The sequence below is a fragment of the Geospiza fortis genome, unplaced genomic scaffold (genome assembly GCF_000277835.1).
Source record: "Geospiza fortis unplaced genomic scaffold, GeoFor_1.0 scaffold98, whole genome shotgun sequence".
In the NCBI taxonomy this organism is placed as follows: Eukaryota; Metazoa; Chordata; class Aves; order Passeriformes; family Thraupidae; genus Geospiza; species Geospiza fortis.
In genome coordinates, this window is record NW_005054306.1 from 2,560,660 (window position 1) to 2,586,268 (window position 25,609).

General features: G+C 43.2%; 1 protein-coding gene across 2 annotated transcripts in view; it reads left to right on the top strand.

The window, feature by feature from the left end:
- Positions 1-25,609, top strand: part of SOBP (sine oculis binding protein homolog) — a 113,845-nt gene that overhangs the window by 54,712 nt on the left and 33,524 nt on the right. Inside the window, exon 5 of one of the 2 annotated variants that reach the window (XM_005418413.3) lies at positions 8,699-8,794. The exons of the other annotated variant lie outside the window; for it this stretch is intronic. Coding sequence (XP_005418470.1) covers positions 8,699-8,794 — 96 coding nt within the window. The remainder of the gene's footprint in view (positions 1-8,698; positions 8,795-25,609) is intronic. 2 annotated transcript variants of the gene reach the window in all.

Below are 25,609 nucleotides of genomic sequence, written 5' to 3' on the forward strand. Positions count from 1 at the left end.
CGATCAAATCCCTTGCCTCTTAATTGGATATTGACTGTTGTGAGGCAAATAAGGCAAGCTGTCAGAGAGGGGAGGGATGGGGCATGAGGTTTATCTTAATGGTATGTTGATCATGACTAGTCTATAAAAGCCAGTGGGAGAGGAGTTCATTAAACCAGCCTGCAATTGCTTAAAAAAAATATGCTCTGAGTCAAGATGATTAATCGTATATGTGACACTGCAATCAGAGAAAATCCGCATTGTTGCTCTGGTATTTACAATGCAAAAGCTTGAAATACGCAAATGCATGAAAACAAATTCACTAGGGACAGCTATCTGCTTGGTCTGTGAGCCTTAGGTAATCCTTACTAACATCTGATGGGGCTTTTTTTCTGGTATTTGTTTTGGGTTTTTTTCTTTTATTTTTTTCCTCCTTGGTCTTGTGCTCTGTCTCCCTGCTTCTCTGGCAGGCTGATTGGAAATGTGTGCTTGCCCTGTGCCCAAATCTGTCACCTGGACAGGGGAACCCATGTAGAAATGGCAGCAGTGACAAGGGACACTTGAGCTATCTGACAGTGAAACACACAGAACACTTTGGAAATTGATTTTATCTCATAAATGATAATAATCAGGAAATGTGAAGAGAGAGGGAAAGCTTATTGCCTGTGCTGGTGTGAGCTCCCCGTTACACAAATGGAAGCTACTGGCAAGTCTGTCGTATATTTTCATTTCTTCCCTGGCCGTATTTTAGGCTGGGTATTGGATATGTTGCAATAACTGTCAGGCATGGTCCATTAGTGTCTCTGGATCAGGCCTTTTGTGAATCAGGAGGGAGATTAGCAGGACAGGCTCACATTTATGAAGATCCCACACAGCAGTGACTTGTTGAAAAAATGTTCGAAGGGGCAATAAACAAAGTTTATTTCAAATTATTTCAACGTTATGTGTTTGTTATTATATTTATTCTTTGACAATTTGGAAGTGGTTATAAAAAATTTATGATGTGGTTAAAGGTTTGTGCAGTTTGAAAAATTAGCTTTTGAGGCAGCCACCTGAACACCTCTCACATATCACCGTGCCATGAACTGTCAGAGAAGGGTAGCGCAGGAAGTCCTGTGGAAGGCAGGACTGCTGCCTGGGTATTGGCTGATAGAGAAAGGAAAAGGCCATAAGTCTGGAATGCAGTAGGAATATGAGGCTGAATGCAGAGTTTTCACTTGGGAGCTTTAGGCAGTTCCCTTCTTGAAGCAACTGGATCGAGGCTGTACCACCTTGTCTTGCATGTGGGCTTGAGTCACTTAACATCTCAAACCTTCTACTCCTCTTCCTACAAAAATTAGAAAAGCAATCCAGGGCAGTAGACACTGCTGGTTTTAATTCAGTTGCTCTTTCTGGATGTACTGGGAAACTGAAAGTGATCACCAGTTTTTTCTAGATATATTATGACCTTTGTAGAAAGGGCCATAAATATACAGCATTGCAAACTGTATAAAAAGAAATACCCTGGTTTTGCCTGGAAGGATGAAAAGTCCAGCAGGAGATCAGGGTTCTTCTACAAAGTATATGAAACAAAACTGGGGGAAGGGGAGGAAAAGTTTTATAGAATCCAGAAAGCTGAATGCATTTTTTGGTGTAAGGTTTAAGTGCAGTAGGATGGAAGTTATTACTTTAGCAGGCACTATAGTAGTACTGTTATTAGTATTTCCTTTTGATCCACTTATAATGTTCCTTACATTATAATAGAGTTTGCAGCTTGCGTTTTAAACATAAACTGTGGAGAATTTTATACTATGAAATCCTGAGTGAAAAAATTAATACATAAAGCTGGACCATTCAGAGCCATAGCCTGTGGAAGACAAGCATTAAAAAAAAAGAAGAAAAGATCCCTAAATAACTGTTTTTCAGATTTGCAGGCACATTTGTTTGGACTTTTTAGTGTGCTTCAGTTATGCAAGAAAAGGAACGTGACAGTCCTCAGTTGCTTTGACAAGGATAATTTCAGAAACACTGCCCTATCATTCCACAGTTTGGCACCTTCTCCTTCTTTGTTGTAATGCATTTTTTTGGAGTTGGCTTTTCTCAGCAAAACTGCCTGTTTGTCAGGAGATTTTACATGTGTTCAGAAAGGAATGATGAAGTGGTGTGGGCTGGGTTTGGTTAGAATAGCAGGTTTGACCTGGTGACTATTTGTTTTTGAAGTCAGGGAGTATTTCGTCTGTCAGCACAGTGGAGAAGTTTGCAGGATATTCAGAATTAGATATTTTCTCAGGGCTTAATCACACTGGCCAGATTGCTGCCTCCTGAAGTTGCTTCCACACCAAACCTTCTAAAGACGAGGACTCGAGATGTTTTCCTAATCCAGTCGGCCATTAGTGTTTTTGCATTCAGGTTTAGTATTTGCTTTTGAAACAGCAACTAAAATTTGAACAAAGGTTGGAGTTTGGGTCTAGATTGATCACTGTCTGCACTGGACATGTCACAGTAAGGCAAGAGCAGCTGTGAGGAAGAGCTGTGACAGGGAGCCTTGTCTTGTTGAGGATACGTGCAGGGGATTGAACCTCATGCTCTGCTTAGGGACTTTGCAGGGACATCTTTGCTCCTTCTTGGGGACCATATAACTTCCCTCTGGGAAAGGGACTCCACAGTTCTGGAGTCTCTACTGTAATGTATAGGAGCCAGGAGCAGCTGAGTGCCAGGGAGAGATTTCAAGGAAGTCTATGGAGAGACCCCAGGCAACAAAATGGCAACAAAAGCTGTCTCCTGCAGTATGCCCTCTCCTCAGGGGCTGGGCAGAGCTGCGTGTGCAGTGCCGAGTCACGGTGATGTTGTTCTACTGCCTTCTCTCCACTGGTGCCTTCTTCCAGCATAAACAAGGGCTCAGTTCCTAACTGAAGTAATGGGCGGGGATGTGCACGTGTGTGTTGGTACATGTGCTTGTGTGGCATGTCTGGGGAGAGAAGAGGAGGCAGCAAGTCAGCAAAAGCCCTTCCGGTTTTCTTTTGCATGCTTAGTAAAAGAAGTTACAAGAGGGCATATTCCCAGTTTCTTTTTAACTTTGTAGATCACCTCCAGTAGACAGATTGTCTCGCAGACCACTTCCCCTCCCCTTGGCGATCAAATAACATTCCTGTGGTGACTACAGCAGTTGCTTACATGGAAAAATAACATTAGGAAAGTATTTAATGTATTTTTAGCTGTCTTTATATGCATTTTAGCAGCTGGAAACAAGGGGAGTTAGTAGCACGTGACCTGCAAGCTCTCCATAGACCACCACCAAGTGTGCACTGTGGTGCTGGTAAGTCACTGCTGGTAAAGAGACCCCAGGCTGGAAAATGTTGGGTAGGGTGGTCATCTCTAACCTATATGGTCACCAGAGGTCAGGCTAAAGGGATAACCTCAATTTTTGTGGGATGTAAATGATAACAACTTGATAAACAACCAGCATGATTTTAGGTCCTTTCTTTTCACTGATCTGAGTCTTGGAAGATTTTATGAAATCTTGTTTTGATATGTTTTCAAAATACCTGTGACTTTTTCAAAAATCTTGGGAAGATTTTAGAGGTTTGGAGTGGCTAAATATTACAACTGTAGAGATTAGTGAATAGAGTGCAGCTGAGAGAGGCAACAAGCAAGTAAATACTGCTTATTCCATCACTCTGTGATTCAGGAAAATCTTGAAATCCTTGTGAAGAGCAAACCTCTCACCAAACATTAGTGGGAGCTTTTCTTGAGGGAAGACTTTCTCTGAGCTGAGGGCTTGCTCATTTCTGTAACTGTGTGGTTGCTGAACCAGGGAACATCCTCTCTGGACTGTCTTCCCTGGGCCTGTTCCATTCCCAGCACAGGACCCTGATGCTGGACTCCCCAGCCACCCAGCCCACAGCAAGCACGTTCATATTTCTGGGAAAAAATATACCCAGCAGGTGGAAGTTTAGTACTATTTTTACTATTGCTGGTACAGTGAATGTAAAGAGCATGATAATTGATTATCTGGGACAACAGAAATGCACAGGAACTAGAATTTCAAGGATTAGGGTCTCCCCGAGGATTTCCTTCGAGTTTCAGTGAAAGGAGAGATAACCTTTGTGGTGGAAACGGAAACAGAGCTTTCAGTTCCCATCTGCAGCCAGCCTCTGGAGACAATGGTATTAAGGGTGATGTGAATTTCCTCTGTTCATCGCCACGGGACAGGAGCCCCGATGCAATTATCTGCACTTCTATAGCAACGCCATTCAGCTCCTTGCAGCTTATTCTCTGTCCTAGCAGAGACATTCAGCTAATGCCTGCTGCCTTGAACGTATCTGGGGGTAACATTCCCGTGCTTCATCTCTTTCAAAGGACATTTATGGAAATCAGGTGGCAATTTTATCCCGAGTAAGCAGACTAATATTCTGTCACTCTGCCTTACTCAAGTGACTGTTGCTCTTAATGTTAGGTGGTTTTGGTTAAGTGGCATTAGAGTTTTGTGGACTAAGCAGTAGGATTTTGTTGCAAATGCATTGTCCCATTTTAGTGGAAGCTTTGCATTAACAAGTTCCATCTTAATAAATTATTTGGCTCAACCTGCCTTGTGACTTATACTGTCGTAAGATCCTGCCCTTAATATTAAAATGTAAGCACAGATTTCCTCTCCCAAGGCTAAAGCTGCATAAAAAGACTTGCACTGAAGCTAAGGAATCCTCTGTCTGGATCAAGATAATTTTTCTCTGAGAATAAGGAGAAGCAAATATCCACACTCTTTGGAGAGGAGGAAATTCTGCTGTAGATTGTTCTTCCTCTGTTGTGTTAAAAAAAGGAATCTTGACTGAATATATAGTCTGTTTCCAAACTATTGGCATCTTTCACAAATATAGGCTGGCTGGCTTACGAACAAATAGCACAGTTTCTGTAGCCAAAGATAGTTGTCATCATGCACTTATTAATGAGTACACATATCTCTGAACATCAAATGCTGTGCTATTTTCAGAGAGATCCTTTCAGATCCTGTTTTCTGGTTTGGATTTTTTAAGTTTTTTTTTTTTCCTTAGCCTCCTGCCATTTTCTTTCAAAGCTCAGCAGTAGAAAGCAGAGGAAAAAGGGACCTAGGGAAGGAGATGCTCTCATCTGTCCAGCTTCCCCACATCAGGAGCTACTCCATGCGTGTCATTCCTGGCAGATGTTTGCTAAATCTGCTCTTAAAAAACTCCAGTGATGGGGCTTTGACAGTCTCCTTAGGCAATCTGCTCCAGTGCTTTGCTGTACCTGTCATTAAGAAGGGCTCCTGATATCTAACCTGCAATTAAAGGCCATGATTTCCCACACAACCCATCATCAGGTTGACCTTACAGCCCAACCACCTCCACCAAGTCAGCTGCAGTTTCCTCACTTGATCATCTTTGCCAGCACTGCTCCTTGGACAGTGTGCTCTGCTCTGGCAGTAGCAGTGAGGTGGTGTGTGTGTGTGTGTGTGTGCACCATTGGTCTTGTCAGGTGTCCAGCCTGGTGTCCCAGGGCCTGGCAATGGGCTGGTTTCCCTCTTGGATCCCGTGCAGCTGATGGGAGGGCGGCTGTCTGCCAGTAGAGGGTATTGAATTAGGAGAATCAGTAAATCCCAGGAGAGGCACTGCCACAGTGAAGTTGCAGCAGTTTTGCACTGATAAAACTAGCAGTGCTAACCATGGTTCCAGGCCTCAGAACACGAGCTGATGCCTTTTCTTGTCCTGGAACAAAATGTGCTGTGAGAGGAGTTGTTCCATATATTACATGTATGCATTCAATTACATCTAGCAGTTAGTACATGCATTTTTTGATGAGTGCATTCCTGTAATGATTTTAGCAGTATTAAAGCATTTTTAAAAAAAATCAGAATGATCACAGATTTGGCTTGGGTTTTTTTGCAGTTGTTTTCTTTTGAACAATAGCATCTCACGGCAGCCAGGCCTGATGGCAAAGCTGTAGATGCCAGCTTGCTGTGAGTGAGATTCTGGGGAACCGAGGCAGTCACGAGGTGTGCAGCAGTGATTGAGAGTGGGTCAGTGTAGGCACAGATGCATCACAGTATTGCCATTGCAAGATGAATCCTGAGCCACTTTTTTAATATGCTTAGAACAGTGATGAACATTGTAAGAGTGTTTCCTTCTGCAAATTATTTACAACTGGAAGATGGTAGTAATGAATTAATGGAAAGATACTGGAGAATTAGCCCTGACTGCTCAGAATAGGTGTTTTTTACAATGGAAACCAGGTAGCTAATTTCTGCTGCCTGAGCAAATTATGGCAGTATGTAGCTAAACAGGTTTTGAGACTAGGAAATTTTAGTGACATCCAAAATTAAATAAACCAAGGCTTAGATCAGTAGGAGCAGGAGCATGTTGCTGTCAGCAGGGGTGAATAACCTTTGTGTAACTGACAATTTTGGTAAGCAGGTCAAGTTCAGTGGGGTTTGTCTCTGTATTTTGACAGATGCACTCCAAACACCCTGATATCCATTTCATTTTACAAGGTGTGTGCATGCACCAAGACAACACTGCAGAGGGTCACTGGCAGGTTACAATGTGCCAGCCATCACATGCACAATGCATTGCATGGTGCCAAGATAAAATTTCAGGGGTCTGGGGGCACCAACAGTGTTCAGAACCCCACACAACACCTGTGCCCCACCAGTATCTCCCTAGCTGTCCCTCACTGAGCATCCCATTGGCATCTGTTTTCCCGAGCTGGCAGGTCTGTTTCTATTTGTGCAAGGCATTTTTAAGGCATTCATCCCCCAGCTGTCTTCTAGATGACCTGGAAGAGACTCAGTGAGTTGCCCATATTCCTTCAAGGAGGAAAGGACAAAATTTATTTTCAAAATTTTTAGAATTTTGGAATTTTTTTTTTTTGAAAACCCAGTTAGATTTGAACTTTATATTCCACGCAGCATGGAAGTATATTTGTTGTGTAAGAGAGCTTTTAGTTTCAAACTAATAATTAAAAGAATACATTTAAATCTTTATCAGTATAAAAGTGACTTCAGATGCTCAGGAATCCTCTTTCTTGTGGTTTTAAAGGAAAATTTTAAACATTTTTTACCCCACAACTATGGAGGGCATTGAAAGAAAATATCCATGAACTGTTAGGAAACATACAGAATAAACCTTTTTTCTACTTCTGTGTTCTTGTAATCATCATCAATTTTAGGTACTTCCCAAAATACACCTTTAGACAAATTTTTCACTGTTAAAAATGGCATTTTCTGTTGGGCAAACTGTGTTCATGTCCCATGGCTGACAAGCAGAGGCCCGAGTCATGGCCTGCAGGAGTCAAGGGGCTTTTGTTGAGGTGCAGACCCTGCATGTTTCCCTAAAAATCGTCAGTGCTGTTAGGCCATGTCTCCCCTTCCCCAGCCCATCTCCTTGGGGAGAGGCAGAAGCCTGTTTGAAGACAAACAAGTCGCAGAGCCTGCAAGGTGTAAATATCTTTCATAAATGCCAACGCCGAAAAGCCGGCGTGCCGGGCGCATGACACGCGGTGACAGGCAGCTCTCGGTGCGCGGGGGGCGAGCGATGTGCCAGCTCTCGCTGCCACAGGCACTGAGGTGTGCTCGGATTGCACCTGGGCATTCCCGGGCACCCCCACCCTGGGAGCCCACACAGGGCAGCAGGGATGGGTGCAGAGCTGCCTGCTCCTGGCCCCGCTGCCCCTGCCTGCACCCCTCGCCCCCGATGCGGTCACCCTGCCTCTGCCCTCCTCCTCTCCCCGGCTTCTTTGGGCAGGGGCTGATTTAAATAGGTTGGCAGGGAGCCAGGAGCTCATCATTTTAATGCAGTGTAAAATGGAATGTGCATAATTATATGCAAGCCATATGTGAGGGAGACAGCTCAGCTGTGAATTTTGGGAGGCTGTGAGAGGGAGAGAGTGAACAGTCAGGAATCAGATGAGATGGAGCGGAACGGAGTGCAAGTGTCACTCAAATGAACAGTGTAATGAGCGTATTGCTGACACTCCTCCTTTCACCTGCTTCTCCCTTTTGCTTTAACTCAAAAAGCAGAAAACGCACGAGATGAGAAGGGAAAAATACTATATGCAAGCAGGATTGCTAATGGGCTCTGGTAATGTCTCCATTTACACTTCAGCTTTCTTAATTAACAGTGTAGTTACAAGTAACCAGTAACTTTTAATGCATCTTTGTCATTAAATATTTTGACCACATTTGACTGAAGGATCATTGTTCTCACTCAATGATTGCTCCTTTCAAAGCTTCACTTAAACATGGAGGGGGAATCCATTTATTTGTAATAGTATTATATGTAAATCATGAATATGAAAGCTTTTATTTTTTTAATTTATTTTTTGGCCTTACTGTTAAATTGAAAATACAAGTACATCATCTAGGAATCGCTTAAGCATGTCAAAAAGTTTAAACGAGTACATATGTAATGTAATCCTGAAAAATGCCATGGAGTAAATTGAAACCCTGAGTTACTCAGTTTCCAGCTCAAATATTTCATTTTGGTTTTGTCTTTTGTTGTTCTAATTATTACTCCACAATGAATTTGCATGTTCAATCTAAGCTATGTAAGAAAACGGCATCCCAAGTTCTCATATCTAAAAGGTGTACTGACTATTTAAAGAAACTTTTTAATAATGTTGTATTTTGGGATTCCCGTCTGTTTTAATGATCTGAGCTGTTATGCTTTTAGCTATTTTTTTCCTTCCATTATTTGTAAGTCCCTAAATAGGCCATTATATTTCCCTTCAGGCTAGAGATGAAGATGGACATGCTGAAAATTTTCCCCAGCAGCACTATGCTAAGGAAACTCCAAGACTTGCCTTCAAGAATAACTGCGAACTACTTGTAAGAATAACATACTTACAACAAGTCTAGATTGTTACTTTAGCACAGTGAAAACCGTTTTTATAAAGGCTTTTGTTCATTATGACATACATTATGAAATATGAGAGGTTTTTTTTTTTACTGTTTTAGCATTCTAATGCTAGTTCTGCTATCCGTGAACAGTTTAAGATCTCAAATTGCTCGAAAAGTATCATATATTTGATGTCAGCACATGAATGGTCTTGTCTTACTACCTTGTCTTGCACTGGTAAATCAGGGAGAGCCATGCAGGGAGTGGCTGGTGATGCACGGAAAGCCCCCCATCCCTTCCCCCAAAGCACCCCAAAACTCACTCTCCCATCCACCTTTTAGCTCTGCCTTGTTTTCGGGTGGAGGCACTGCATTTTGTTCTGCTAACAGGCAGTTCTCCCTTCAGAGCTCGCCTGTTCCTCCCCTTCATAGCTGCATGCAACCCAGAGCATCCTTTCCTTTCCTTTCCTCTCCACTCCTCTCCTCTCCTCTCCATTCCTCTCCTCTGCTGTGGGGAAAGAGCGAAAGCCAGGAAAGCACTTACAGGGAGCCTGGAGTGTTTACAAGCCATAAGAGAGATGATATCAGCTGTGAAAGAATTTCTGTTCCAAGGCAGGGTTAATTCGCTGTTCATTTTAGCGTTTGCAGCTAGACGAGATTAAAAGCAAGCAAGAATGCCTATTATATTTCTATTAAATGAATCTGTTGGGACCTAATGTTCTTGATTAGCTTGCGAAAATTAGTGCTCCACCATGAGTTTTTCTGTTTGCCTAAAGTAAACAGAGGATGAATTGTCATACATTTAAAAGAGATTCATGCATGGCTTTCGAAAAGGGAGGTTTAGATACATCCGTAGATCTCTCCCTTGCATTCCCCTTTCTTCTCATCTGTACTTAAGTAAAATGTATCATTTGGCTAAATGGAAGCGTTTATGGAGAGTCAGTACACGGGGTTTTACTTTGAAACAACATTTCTTTTTTTCTGGTTGTAACCAGAGAAGAGGCGGGTGGCAGTGCAGGAGCAAGCTGTGTTTTATCTGCATTAGAGCCCTTGCCTGCTCCCCCAGGATGCAAGGCCAAGCGCTGCTCTGGGTGCCCCAGTTGCAACAGGCAGTGAAAGTCGAGCTGATGAGCCGATAACCCAGCGCTGAAGCTGCCCTCCAGGTTCAGTCAGCTAGCCAGAGAAGCCCACAGCAGGAAGCAGCAGCTCAGGGCTGGTGGCCAGTCCCTGCTCCCCACGCTGGCCAGAGCACAGAGCATCTTGGCCACACCTGCACTACTGGGCCTGTGCTCTCCTACCCCACAAGTGTCCCCCTGAACCAACCCTCGGTAAGGTAAAGACAATGCTTTTCACAGCTACAGGTGTCACTTGGAAGGTTCAGTTTGTTACCAGTATAATTCTCCCCAGCCAAAAGCAAGGTGACCCGGGAGATCTGGTCTTGGCTCCTCTTAAACCCTTTGCGAAGTTCCTGGTGGTTTCAGGGTTAGCAGTGTTACATCCTAAGGAGAGGGGACTAGACAAACACAAAGAGTGGTTCCCTGGTGTACTCATAATTCCTGTGCCAAATAAATGAATCTCTTTCTTCAAGGCCATGCTTAATTACTGTGCTGCTAATCAGGCCTGATGAACCATCACAGCACACCAAGATGCTCCCAAAGTCAGTAGGGCTTCTTGATGCTGGAGAAACTTAGTAATAGAGACAACATGGATATGTCATGTAATATTTCCATTGAAAATCTGCTTTATATTTAGTGCAAGCCATCAATGAACCAATTAACCCACTTTGTGCTATTAAAATCAAGCATTCTTTTAATGCCCAGTTGCTTATTCCTCTATTAATACACATTTAAGTTTTTGCTTTATTATATCACCACTGTGTCTGGCAAAAGCTCAAGTCATCAAAGTTAGTCTTTCATGTGCTTTTTTGGACAAGTTTCAATTCTTGTTTAAGGAAGTAATAAAAGCAATTTGTTATAGTTTTATTTTTCCTGTGCTATTGGAAACAAAATTGGCAGGGATGTAATCTGCACTCAATTTGTATGTGGAAAAAAATAGTAGGCAAATAATGAATATGTACCTCTGCTATCTTTAAAGATGTATTTTAGGAAGTTTCAGTGAAAATATGATGTTGAGCCTAGGTGTGGGTGGTGGGGGAGCTAGTGTTATTTGTTGAAGGTTCTGTGTGTTTTACAGAGAGGTAGTGTTATTCCTTCTACATTTTACTTTATGGAAACAATGCTATATTAAAATGTGCTTGAATTTCAAAAGCTAATTTCACCAGAACTGGCCATCAAGAAACCTTCTTTCTCTTAAAGGCTACTCAGTATTCCTTAAGAGAGGAGGAAAAAAACCCAAAACAAACATAAAAGAAAGGAGTGGGGACAGCTGATCCTCTAAAAAATATTTTCCCAATGGTGAGAACTTACCCAGAATCTAACAGCACAAGTCAGATGCTGGCTGAGTGAAAAGACAAGATTTTATAAATCAAAGAGAAACTGAAACTTGTTTATGCTTCTGAGAATGAGGAAATCCTTGGAGTTTTCTGAGGGCAGTTCAGAGTAAATAGACTAATAGTCTGTCAGGTAAAATTGGAGGCTTGAGCTCAAAAATGCTTTTTTTTGCTTTAGGGTTTAGCTGCCATTTTCCAGTGAGGTTTGTTTCGGCAAAGGCAGGCTCCTCAGTTTGGGAAATGCTCATGCTGGGGGAGTGCTGCCAGCCAGGATCCAGGGCTGGGTTGCTGCTGCTGGGTCTGCATGCCAGGGCTCTCCCTCAGGAGCCAGGCTACACTGGCTGAATCTTAACATCCCAGGTCACAGGCACACAGAGCAAGCTTTAACTCTTCAGGACTTGGAGAGATTTTAAAGCATGGTAACACAGAGTATTTCAAAAGTAACATGGAGGATTACAAATTGTATGCTTTCTTCACTTCTTGCACACCACAAGAGCAAATAATTTGGTGAGATACAACTCAGCTTTTCGGTTCGGTTTTTGTCTTTTTTGAATGTGAGCAAGTTTGATAAGAAATAGAAGGAAGAGAGGTATAATTTAGGCAGAGGAAACTCCTGAAGTGTGTTCAGTAGTTCTGCTCATTAAGAAAAGCAGTGACAATTAAATATTTTGGTTAGTATAGGAAACCATTTTGCAGTTATGGGATTAGAACAGGGAACTCATTTCCCAAGCTAAATCCATGTATGTTGTGTCCTGGGATTTATTGTAGGGCACAATAACCAAAGTGGCTAAGATGCTCTAATCAATGAGCAGATCAGATTTTTCTTTGTGGACTTCACAATATTTTTGAGAATCATGTTGTCTAAAGTTTAGCTATCCATGCTAAATATCGGGAAGTACATAAAAGAAATCTATTTTTAAAGAGCCAGGTCAGCATGCTGTCTTGGCCAGCCATCCATTCTTCTCCCATGGGCACTGCCTCGGGATTTCAATATCTTATTCCATGAGTGGCTGGAAGCTTTTCTTTCAGGCACATCTCTTTGTTTCCAGAAGGAGAAGGCAGAATTTAGTCCCTGCTGTAAGCTGATTGTCAAGAAACAGTACAGTCTAGCTAATAGTGCATGTGGGGAGAAAGATGGGATTAACTGCCGAGAAAGGGGAGGCTGGAGTGAAAAGGCCAGCAAGGAGCCCACAGCCCCAGCTCTAGCCGGATGAAATTCCTGAGCCATTGCCTAGAGAAAGGAAAAATCCATCTGGCACCTACCCAGGTTAGTCAGAGTAGGAAGAGTCATGCTTGGTTGCCTTTTAACAAAAGTGGGAAAGAAAAACCAGAAGTTCGTCCTTCCTCCCCCCATTTACTCAAATATTGAGTCAAGGTTTCAGATTGGCATGCTGCTGTATGAGGCAAGGAGGGTTTGATGGGTTAAGGAAATTAAACACCAGGTTGCTTTCCAGATAATTTGTTTATGGAGATGATGTGAGTACCACCCACTGCTGTGGGATTATATGTAAAGCAAACAAATAACCAAACAAAACATAAATATCCAGGAAAAAAAATTCATTTCCAGTCCTATACCCAGTTGAATCCATGCTTTTCCTGCAGTAAAATCCTCATCTTTTCATCTTTGAAATAAAAAAGTCTGTTCCTAGTAGTTCTGCTCCGAGAGGATAAATTTGTGAATGCAGTATGAGATGAATTATAAGTCCTGGTGCTTGGAAGCTATTATGTAAAAGACTCAAAATAAAACATGCTTGCTATTGGATTTAATGCAAACTCACCTATGACTAGTTATCTTTAATCATTGACAAAAAGAGGCAGAGAAAACTCTGAAAACACATCTACAATGGAAACATGAAATGTAAAATGTTCTCTTATGAGCAGAAGTTTTTTGGGGAGGCTCTGGCAAAGCTGTGGTGAGCCAGAGCTACAGCTGATGCTTTGCTTGAAGTCATGTCACTGTACTCTGCTGTTCCAGCACGAGGCAGGATCAGGACAAGGGGCACACGTGGGGCGCTCAGGGCAGTGGGGATGCAAACAGGTTGACTTCAGAATTTTGGCACTGGGATGTGGGAAAGATTTTGTACCTACTAGACTGATATTGAAAAGTACTGATCACATTCGTGGTCAGATGAGGCTGATAGGTTTTGCTACTGTAGATGAGTTAAATGTGATTATGCATATTGGTATCCTTTGAAGGCCATGAGAGTTTTGGTTTCAGAAAGTGAGGCTTAAATTCATTTTTTTAAGGTGTCTGACCTGCTTACTGTGCCCCAGTATCAAGCAAAACCACTCCCTATTAGTGCCTCAGCAGCAGAAGAAAATACCTCTCAGTCCATTTAAAATCACAGCGCCTCCAAAAAAAAGACTGAATTAGGGAGAAATAGCTTTGCTCATTCCACCTCTTACCTTTCCACCCCTTTTTGTCTCTCCTGCTGTCTCCTTATTTCTGGCAGAGTGGAGAGAGAGGAAGAAGTGCACTTCCCCCTGTGCTTTTCCTTGGTCTTCCCTCTTGGGTGCAAAGCAGCAGAGAGAAAGGGAGAGCACTTCCTTCATTCTGGCCAAGGATTGGGGATGTGCAGGGCTTTTGGCCTGAAAGCTGGAGCAGGAGTGCTGCCCAGCAGCTCTGAGGGGTGCAGGGCCACAGCTAGCCTGTCAGGTACAATCCCGTGGTCAGGAGGTCATTCTGCCACCTTGGAGGGGCAGGAGAGGATGGGGGAAGAGACCTGTGACACCTTGTGGAGTTCCAGATTGTAGAGCTACTGAGCCTGATGAGAATTTAAAACCTCTACAGCCATGTTTAAATGCTGCTTCAACATCAATCAATGTTTCTCTCACTGCTGGTGCAGTTTTTTGGTGGTTTTCTGATGGATTTCATCAGTTTCTTGCCTCAGTTTTTCTGAGGGCAACTGGTAGTCCTGCATCAGTTGCACTGTGGCACACACAGTGATTTGAGCAGATGACTGTGCAAAACCCCCAACAACCATCACTGGAGAGCCCACTGTTGGTTTCAGGGTCTTTGGATCAGGCACAGAGAGCTGTCAGAGTGGTGGTTATGGCCCTGGAACAAAAATATGGGGAAAAGCAATTGTAGCAGTGAATTGATACTGATGCTCTTAAAAACCTCAGTAATCTTGGCCACATGAAATTCAGCCTTTCTTGCGACTGAAATAACAGTGACGCTTAGGTCATATGGTAGATTAATCGCCTGTAGTGTTTCATTTTCAAAAACTAAATTGTCCATGAGCAATGGCAGAGTATTTTGAAACTATACTCCCCAAAACCCCACTGAAAACCTTGCACTCTGTTTCTCTTCAAGTAAGGGCAACAAACCAGGAAAAATTATTCTAAATGGTTTTTTTGTCCTTGACTGCTGCCAGGCTGAATGGAGGGCTAAGTGGCACTTCCATATTCCTGTTGAGTGCTGTGTAAATGCACTGAGAAAAGGCAGTGCTCAGACCATGGCCTGTTTGCAGCCCTGGGGAGCAAGAGCCCTGACACCCAGCTCCAGCTGACCCTCCCTGCCTCTGGCACAGGTAGGCACCACGGGGCACTGGGTGCCTCAGCATCTGTGCCATGATCAGCATCCCGCTGGGATAACACAGGACAAAACACAGAGCTGCAGCCTGCCAGCCACCCTGCCACACACTGTCCCCAGGAAATGATAGTCCCTGGGCTTGTTTGCCCACATCTATTTACGGGGTTAGAACAAATGCAGCCACTGTCTCACCCAGCACACAGGCTGGGTCCTTCTTGGCCCTGCTTTTTAATGATATGTTTCTCTATCCCACAATGGAAGTGAAGCCATTCCTCACATTATGGCAGCATGGACTGGACCTGGGAGGTTTTCTGGGTTGCAAGAGACTTTCTGGGGGGTCCTGAGAGATTTCCTTGGTCTTTCAGGCCTTCTGTTCCCCTTCCCCTGTCCTGCACTACCATGCTACTTAGAGTAGTAGGCTTTTATTTCTTAACCCACACCATGTTTAGGACTCTACAACCTCTGATCCAAAGCCCAGTAATATCAATAGGCTCCTTCTTGTTCACTTGAGGTGGGTTCTGAATGACACCTTATGTTCTGTAAACAAAAAATAATGAATGACTGCTTTGAGACATCTTCCTCCTGTCTGACCAAAAACCTCAGCAGGTCAGCTAACAGCTAATTTGAAGTGTAGAAAACATGATCTTTATTAGGAATATCTAAGCTGAAGGCTGACATCAGAGACCTGTTGTAGGAACTAATAGAAAACAAAGCCCCAAAGTCTGAGGTAGCAGATTTTCTGCTGGAAAGAAGATCCAAACCTCCCTTCTTTTACACCCAGGGTTAGTGAGTGACCAGGACCTACAGCACTGAGGGCGAGGGATTCCCGCAGAGGTGGGCAGGGGAGCACCAGTCACCTTGGGAGTGTCAAGGAGAGCCAGTGCCCAGCAACACATAAAATGCAAGGTATAAAAGTCACAGGAGCATCAGGAAAGGGAACAAGGAAGGGAAGGAAAGAAATAAAGGGATAAAATCTCCCCCATGGTCAGGGATGTGTCTTCCTCTCCAAGCAGGCTGGTACCTCCAGGAGCTCTACATAATCCCAGTTTTTTCCATCCAGTGAGCCAAATTAAGGAGGATGATTCAAGGCTCTGAAGAGATGGACTAAAAGGTGTGACAGCAAGAGGGGTGGGCAGCATGGGAAGAGGGACAATAGGAATGGGACAGATTTGGGAAACGCTATGGCTACAGGCAGTGAGTGTTTGGCCTTCTGGAGCCAAGAGTGAGTCATATCCCCTTTCACTGCACCCACTTACATATGGGAAGCAACTTTGCCCCAGTGCCTCTAATTTAGCATTTTCCTTCATCCCAATACAGGAGCATTATTTTAGGATGTGGCATTTGACTCTTTGTGAGCACAAGCCTGCCTTTCCTCAAAAGGAGGCATGTTTTTTAATTTTTAACACCACTGTTATTATTATTTTGAAAGAGAAGCAAAATGCATTTGTTAAAAAGGAAAACAATTAAAATCCCATTACAGCTCCAAATCTGTCAACTTCCTTCCCAGGACAAGCATTAAAATTTTCATTAATAAATCTGTGCTTACTGATGACCTCTGAACAATTTCTCTAAGCTTAATTTATCCTTACTGCAATATGTGTTGTATTATTCTAGTTTTACTCTTTTCTTTCCTTATTTGATATATTTACTGAATTTATATTTTTTGTATTAAACCTGTTGTCACTTAAAAATTTCTTTTTCTTTAATATTAAAAAAGCCTCTATTTTTTACCACAAATTTAAACATGTAAAAAGCTAAGAAATGACTAGATGAAAATACCATTATTTATTAGCAGACTACTGCTTAATAATAATTTCAATACATTTTGAAGTAAAAAATCCTGGAAAAAATTGTCAGCCATTCCCCCACCCAAACCTCTATAAATAAAAAAAAAAAAAAGAAAAAAAAAAGAAAAAAAAAAAGGAGGTTCATGTCTCTTGGAAAGAAAACCAGTTGAGAATTGTAGCTTAGCTTTAGGAAACTGGCATTCAAAGCCTGTGTCAGGCTCAGCATCACCAGCCAGGCAAGGGAGGGGATTGTCTGGCTCTGCTCTGCTTTGATGCAGCCCCATCTCGTGTCCTGTGTGCAGTTTTGGGCACCACAATATAAGAAAGGCATTAAACTGTTGGAGAGTGTCCAAAGGAGACAACAGAGACAATGAAGGGCCTTGAGGTGAAGCATATGAGGAGTGGCTGAAGTCACTTGGTCTGTTCAGCCTGGAGGAGACTGAGGGGAAACCTCATTGCAGTCTTCAACATCCTCCTGAGGGGTAGAGGAGCAGCAGGCACTGATCTCTTCTCTGTGGTGCCCAGTGACAGGGCCTGAGGAAATGGCCTGAAGTTGTGCCAGGAGAGGTTTAGGTTGGATATCAGGAAAAGTTTCTTCCCCCAGAATGTGATTGGGCACTGGAATAGGCTGCCCAGGGAAGTGATCACAGCACCAAGCCTGAGAGAGTTCAAGAACCATTTGGACAGCACTCTCAGGCACAGGGTGTGTTTTCTGGAGTGGTCCTGTGCAGGTCCTGAGTTGGACTTGATATTCCTTGTGGGGCTCTGCCAACTCATCTTATTCTGTGATTCTGTGAAATAAAATTCAGTCAGTTTTTATAGAATGTTAAAGAATATAGATATATCTTGTTCTAAAGGAAGTGAAGTGTGATAAAATTAAAATTCACTGGACTTCCTTCCATATAAATTGGAAATAAAATTTCCCAAGTCATCACCCAAAGCTATAAATATTTCTTTTTGGGGTCTGTGCAGGAGATGCAGATGGCTCAGTAGGGCCTGTGGGATACCCTGGCAGCTACCTGGGGGGAACCATCCCTTGCAACACATCTCTTTGGTACCCAGGGGCTCAGGTCCTTTTTCCCCTCTGACCCTGGCTCTCAGTCATGCAAGGTGTTAATTAGAATGGGGTCTGAGCAGGTGCCTACATTAACAAGTGTGACTCCTTGTAATGGTGCACTTGGCTTAGGTCTCATCTTGGTCATGTGTTGTCTTCCCCACTGAAAAGTGTTTGAAGGCTTTGATCCCTTGTAGAGCTAACATAGAGCAGTCAGAGAATAGGGTTTTGAAAATCAGGGGACTGTACTCTTTTTATTTCTCAGAGTTAAGATCCAGCCAGTGGGAAGGATGGTTGAGAAGAGCTTGGCCACCGTTCAAGTAGACTGCAGGGAGGTTTGGGGCTGCTCTGTGACATTAAGTGTCTGACTCCATCTCATTGGGAATCTCTGGGGCTGTGCAGAGCTTCCAGGAATGACATCCCAAGAAGGAAGATTAGTGCTACACAGTTGTGTGGGGAAGATCTGAATGCTGGGAGCACATATCTCACAGCTCACTGTCTGTGGCAGACACTTTTTCTACATCTCAGCAGTGACATCTATTATATTGCTTTTGGGATGGGAAGAAAAACCCAAAATATAAATCCTGCATTTTATTATAGAAGTTAATACCAACAATTACATAAAATCTAATGAATTTCAGTTCTCACTTAATTGCTTCTGAGTAGTTCGCTTAACTTATTATAAAGAAGCAAGGACATATTCATTTAACAAGCAGCAGCAGCCTTGGCCTAGCATCTGCCTACATTCTCTTTTCAATTAATCAATTATAGTCCAATGGTGTGTAATTACACATTAAAAAAGTTATTGGATATCACAGCATGGCTGTCCCAGGGGGCTCATGAATACACTAATATAACACACCTGTAATGACCTGTTCTCATATCTGCAAATTGCTCCCATTTCTCTCTCTCTCTCTCTTGTTGCTAAATGAAGATGAAAGCAATTACCATTAACTTTTTGAGTCACATCTAGTCAATGAGAGAGAAAAAAGATCACTACCAGCATTCATAATAAATCTGTCTGTTGGTACTCGGAATTTTAACAGTACCAGGCATTAGGCTGCAAGGCAGTAAATGTGCATCAGGATTGTAAAGGGTTGTGGGGATCCCAGCTTTGTTCTGAGCACATTCTACACCTGCAGACAAGAGAAACAGGCAAGGAGGAAGGTCTTGCCAGATCACTTCCAGGCATAATTTGCCTGTCTTGGTTGGAATCAAACCGAACTCTGGAACTGATCCCTATGCAGTGACTCTAAAGTCTTTGCATAGCAACTAAGCCATGTTGCTGTTGTGTTGGGTTTTTTCCCGAATGCGAGAAAGAACAAAATTTACTATGTAATGGCAGAAAGGCTTTGGTTGTGTGAGAGGATACAGGCACCAGTGCTCTCTTATTAATGCATAACAAATGAAACCAAGGAGAGACTCTTAATCTGCATAATGGAGTCTGACAGATTCTAAATTGGTGATTCAGTCAACTAAAGGGTCCAAAAACGCTCTGTGAAAGTGAGTTTTTGATGGCTCCATAAGTCAAAAGGGGGATGATATCTATCAGCATTTTTATAAATGTTGTCTTGCACAGTGTTATTTTGATGTGCTGTTGTTTCTCACCCTGGGAAGAAATGTCTGTTTCCCTGCAAGAAGTTTTCTTGTTCTTGCTTTCATTTGCAGACCGAGGTCTTTCAGGTGGGTGTACATGCAGATAAAAGCACATCAGTATTTTGAGCAAGCTTTTTGCTTGTAGTAATCCGAAATATTCCTATGTTGTACACCTTTCCCCAGTCTAGCCCTAACAATTTCAGTGAAATCTTCATTATGCCCGAGGTTGCTTCCCTGTTTGAAAACCATGCACATCACCTTGTGCCTGATGTCTTTCAGGATAACAGGATAATTCTGTGGGATTCAGGTGATCAGATGTTGTTCTCAGCTGCATTCACAGTAAGGTGATGGATATTTCAGTCTGAGCTTCAGTTAGGTCAACATTTCACCCTGGTTTTCACCGGTGCCATGTTTCTTCCCAGTTCCACAGCACCCTTTGGTTTAGGACGTGGTTCCATTCACATGCCTGGCTGGGGCATCTCAGTATTTGGCATCCAGGGTGGAGTCCCCTTCTAAGTCCTGTGGTTAATAGAGGAAGGCAAGCACTTATAGAGTGGGAATTGGGTGTTGATTTAGGATTGGTTAAGCCAATGTTTAGACGCGCCTGTATCTGCTCATTAACTAGATAAATACCTTCCATAGGACACCTACATTTTAGGTACTACAGTCATTGGCTGAGCTGCATATTCCTGCATGTGTCCAACATCAGTCCTGCATGTAGAGCCACTCAGAGGGACTGCTTGTATGCTTGGAAGTTAGATATCTGCTAACTTTATGTTTAGATATCTAGCCTACAGCTTTTAAATGGGAGTGCTGTTATTTAATTGCCTTTGCATGCAATTTAAATTTGAGACTAAAATGATATCTCTTATTGAATGTTGTGTTATACTCCAAATAGTGAACAACTGCATCCTTGGTATTTGAAAAATTCATTTATTATGAATTATTATCTGATGCAGGATTAAACAAGTACCAAGATTTACTTACAGGTATTTAAAAACAACCTGACTGCCCAGACGTAGTAACTGAAGTAAGCAGAGCTCTGTGTGGATCCAAAAAAGTGATCAAAGTGTGCATGTGCACAATGTTCTCAAATTCTGCTCAATGCTCAGCTTTGTTTATGCTAGGACCAAAATTAAATTTTGTGAGTTTTTTGTTTTGTTTTTTCTTTTTTTTTTAACCAATGCCTGAATAATCAGCTAAAAATGTTTCAAACAGAGAAAGGAACACAGTTATAGTCTAGAGCTTTAATATACAATACAATATTCAGTTGTACAGACTGGTTAAATATTCAACCTAAAGTACCTGTCAGTTGCCTCTCCAGCTGTGTATTTTCTGTGTGTCTGATGAGGAGGAGAGTAGTATTTCACTCAGTCTTAAAAATTTGCTTTTAGCTCTATTCTCCACAAGAAGCTGTAACTCTTTTCATGTCACTTTCCTAATTGAGCGATAAACTCTATATTGTACTAATACACTTTATTATGAGGAATAAACATACTTCTTCTAGACAGGCAGAGGAATAATTGACCACCTGTGGCCTGTCCCAAATGAACATTACTGCACATGACACTGAAATTAATGCCTCCTTAGTCAACATGAGAAGCAGTCATTTTCTGGGAGTTTTTTAGTGCTTGGGAAGGTAACACATCCCAATACATTTCTGCTTCATAACAACATAGATTCCTGACTGCCAAGGTTAGAAGCACTTGGTGTTCACCTGGCTACTGCCCCCCTCTCTCTCTGTTTCTTAGGCATTCAAACAGCAGCTTCATTTGTTCAAAACTTTAAGCAAAGGACCAGGTTCTGGCCCAAGCTAGGGATGCCTTTTCATCACTTTGGCAATAGAAAGAAGCCTCAAAAGTTGGTGCATATGAAATGCAATTAGGTGGCCCCTTTCTGCTGCCACAGTGGCGTAAAGGAGTCTCAAGGTAGATGAGAATCTGTCCCAAACACAGGATTAGTGCTGGAAGATAGCGCTAGGGACATTGTGCTGATGTATCATTTTACCAAGCCATCAGGGCCAAAGGATGCTGGAAACTGAAATATTAAAGAGCCAAGAGATTGACTCCATAGACAGAAAAGGTAAATGCTTCTCTTATCCATTATTTTTCACTTTGTATTAATAAATCTCTGGGATGGTATGTCATGTAAAATCACCGGATGCTTCAGGATCCAGTCTCTTGCTTAAACTGGAAGCATCTAGTACCATGAGCAAAGCAAGCAGGTGAGATTCTCAGGTGCGCTTGCACCTGCAGCCTACAGGGTTTTTCCCAGAGCGTGTGCCCAGAGAGGAATGGGGCCCTCAGCAGGGACAGGCACACCCTTACAGACACACGGCTTGCACAGGGCCAGGAAAACGTGTTCAGTTCTATCTTCAGCATATCCTATTTCTTCCTTTCTGAGAGATTGCAGGGGACTGTGTTGAGCAAGTGCTGCTCTTCCCAGTGGCTATGCTTGCTGTATTGCCACAGGGCTCTGGCAATTGCCACTGCACTGTGCTCCTTCTTTGTCACCACATCATGCACATTTAATGGGGGTTATAGCTCGTGTGTTTGCGCAGTCCAGCAGTCCAGCTTCAGTTCCCTTTTTCCTCCAGCACAAACAAGGGCTGAAACTTTCCCCAGCAGAAAGGCATGGCCAAGGACCAGATGAGTGCAAGCTGTCCAAAGTTCAAATGATATTAGCTCAAGACCACTGTGGTCAGTGAAAGGAAAGGCTGCTGTTGTGCTCCTTGCATAAATGGAGATAATCATCTGTATTTGTTATCAAAATCCTTCTGTTGGGATCTCACTGAAATCTCAGTTTCCCTAAGTCACCACACAGCTGCAGTGACCTCTGTGTGATGGCTTTTCTCTCCAGTGCCGCCCTGGTGAGATGTATTCCTTTGGTATCTCTGAACTGCTGATGGGAGGTGAGGTAGGGGCTAGGAAGACCACAGCAGCCTGATTGGGAGAGCTGCAGTACCTTGCTCATGTATTTGGAAAGCAGGTTGTGCTTGTCTCCATGGAATTTACCATAATCCCCCCATTTTTTGCCTCCAGTTCAGCTGTTTCAGTGTGAGTTTTGAGAGAAGCCCCTATGTAGAGGACTTTGACCCCCTGTGTTGTTAGAAAAACCTGCTGGAAACAAAGCTGATTAACACTGCAGAGAAAATAATTCAGCTGTAAAATGCTGAGGATTGCTGCAAGTGCAGGTTGTGTGCAGAAGGTGAAATGCCTTTTTGAAGGTTTTTGGACCAATAGGAGCTGCAGTTCATGGTCTTTACTGGCTGGTTTTGGTTCCTAGGTGCCCAGCTAGCAAAATGGTGTGTGGTGTGGAGAACACACTTTTTATTTTCAGAGTGCCTTTCTGAGTAGCAGAGTGATTGCACATTGATATCATGGTGCACTGACACAACAGGAGGTGCCACATCCCTGATGGGCAAAGCCCTGGTCCTGCATCAAAATCCATCCATGAAGGCAGATACAGCAGAGGGATAAGGTGCTGTGGGCCTGGGGATCTCCCAGTACTCTGAGGGCTCAAAAACTGCAAAAAAGGCAAATCAAAGATAGCCTGGACCTTGTTGAACCTTAGGAAATCCATGTAGCTCTGTCTTAAAAGAGGGGTTTAGAGAGTGCCTGGATTGTGGCTCTTGGAGGAAACCAGTAGTGTTTTGATTTCACATTTTATGTTTTCTCACTACTGTTTATTTCTTGGGTGGGTTTTGCTCCTTTTCATAGGTGTTAAGATAGTGCCCAAATGAGTTCTGGAAGGAGCCTGAGTTAAGGCAGATCACCCTGATTGTGAGATAGGTGCTTCATCTGAATATATATACACTGTGCTTCATCTGAATATATATACAGTGAAAATCTAGAAATGAAAAGGTTCTGTTAGTTCCTCCAGACAGTGCCTTGATTCTAAAGCACTTCTACATCATGCTGTAAGCTGGCACAGGGGGAAGAGAAAATCGCTCACTTTTCTGTAAATGGAGAAGCAATGGTGATCATGATCTGGTCTGAGAGAAACCACTCTGCAATCTCTGTAGTTTGTGCTGCCTTTTAGACTGTCTCACTCTTCAGTGAAGGCACTGGGGGCATTTTGAAGCTGTGCCTCGTGTCCCTTGCCTGTAAGCATGACAGAGAAGGAGAGCAACTGAGAGGAGATGAGAGACAAAAAGGCGCAGCCTTTTGGTCAGGGAAGTGATTTCAGGTGTTTGTGACACCACATGAACCTTGTGTGGTTAGCTTCTTCCTAAGTGTGATGTACCCTGGAGGATGGAGGAAATGGTAACAGGTAGAGATGTGGCGGAAGGAGTGAGAACTACCTGCAGATGTGGCATCTAAATAAATCCAAAGACAACACAACTATTTTTAGCAGAAGTGCAAACAGTGATAGATGCCATGGGGCTGCTGTCACTAAAATTTGTCTATAAGCAACATATTCATATTTAAACAAGTCAGCTTTGCACATTGAAATGAGCAAACACTGTCTCTGTGCTTGTTTGTTTGTTGTGCAGAAGCCATCAGCTTTCACTCCTTATCCCTTCACCGTGATGGTGATGCAGAGCCATGATGATGGATCATCTGTCTAGCTTATCTGCAAGGCCACAAAACATTTATATCTTTTATGGCATGATAGGCTGTTCTCATGCAGCAGTGGAAAATAGAAATTTGGGGCTGCCTTTGCAAAATACCATCTCCTGCACAGCGCTGCCATTCTGCTAAGCTCACTTGGCACAGTTTGTACAGCTAAGTACATCCACTGTGAGACCTGACACCGGGCTGCACATGAATAAAATCACACAAAATCAGGAGAGGAGCAAGCATCAGAGAAGCTTTTGAACGCAGGGGGCAAACCAGCAAGGATGGAGTTCCTGCAGTTTCTCTCCTGCTTAGAGGGGGCCTCTGTCACCTCTGGTATAAGGCCTCCAGCTCACACCAACATTATACTTGGCCAATTATCTTATTTAGGTATCTCATATATATTTAGGTCTTGAAAAAGGTCAACCACAGAGCATGTCTGGGCAGGGGCTTTTGAAGCTGTAGAGCTGGAAGCTTTTCTTCTAGCATTGTTAGGAAATAATTGCTTGTGAATGTCCAGGGATTTGAATTTACATGTTGGAGCTCTGAAAAGGAGGGCAGGAAGGTTTAAAACATTATTGAAACAGCTCCTGCTGGTGTTACACTCGCTGCAGATGCTGAGCAGGGAGCAGGTGGAGCTCGTCGGTGGGCACAGCTGCTGCCCCTCCCCTGCCTGGGTACACTTGTACTGGGATTCTGTCTTCTGGGCAGCTCCTCTTGGGACTGTCTCCAGCACAAACACCTCCTCTGCCCAAGATTCATGCAAGCTGGTACATATTTATTGAAAGTGCAGTGAGGCAGGGATTGTCCCTGTCAGCTGAGCTGTTTTCACCTAAGTATACCTGCCATTTTCCATTTAAAATTATTTTTGACCCTTGTTCTTGGTTTCCTTCTACTTGCAATTCTTTTCTTAGGCTTCTCTTCCTCCACTCCTCTTTCTCCATTACTTTATTTTGTTTCTTTCAATTTAGCCATCTTCTTCCTCAGTTCCATGATAAATCATGTAACTTTTTTTTAAGCCCCTGCTCGTTCCTGTAGTCTTTAACCTGTAAGTGCTGTTAGCTGTGGAAAGTCCCCATCCCTAAATGTTGTAAGGCCCATATGTTGCTAAATGTGATCTTTGCCATCTAAAAGCCTGTCAGTTACCTGCCACAGCTCACAGCTTGATTTCTCAGAATTACCAAACTAGGCGGGTCTCTGAACACAAGCCCTGAGTTCTTTGCAAGGAAGATTGCCTCAGTGCATGGCATTAGATCAGTCCTTAATGAGGTGCCTGTTCTTTTCTCAGCTCTGTTCCAGATATTCCCTGTGACCCCGGCCAAGTCACTTTATCTCTCTTTGTCTCTGCTTCCATTCATAAAATGAACATAATTGCACTTCTGAAGCTCACGTGGAATTGCGGCAATGAATTCCTCCTGCTTGCTTTGCCTTTACCTCATCCCTTTTGTCTGCACAATTGTCAGAGGGGATAAAACGCCACCGAATCAGGGCTAGCCATGGTTAGCACAAAGCTCCGAGCAGCTGGCCCGGCCACTCGCCATATCCCAGTGGCACTGACAGCAGAGAGCCAGATTTGTTACTGCACTCTTGTGTGCTTTGAGGAGCTTCCTATGCTCTCTCTAAATAGTGAAAAGAGGCGTTCCCAAGGCAGGGTGCTCAGGAGGGCACGGTGGTTGTTGCAGGACAAAGGGATAAAATGGCTCCCTTTGAGGGCGTGCTCCACAGGATCCTTAGCAGAAAACATGGGGCCTTAGAAGAACCAGAAGGAGAGGGAGGGAGGCAAGGTGAGCACCCCATTTGTAAAACCCATCTCTGGTTTTCCTCCC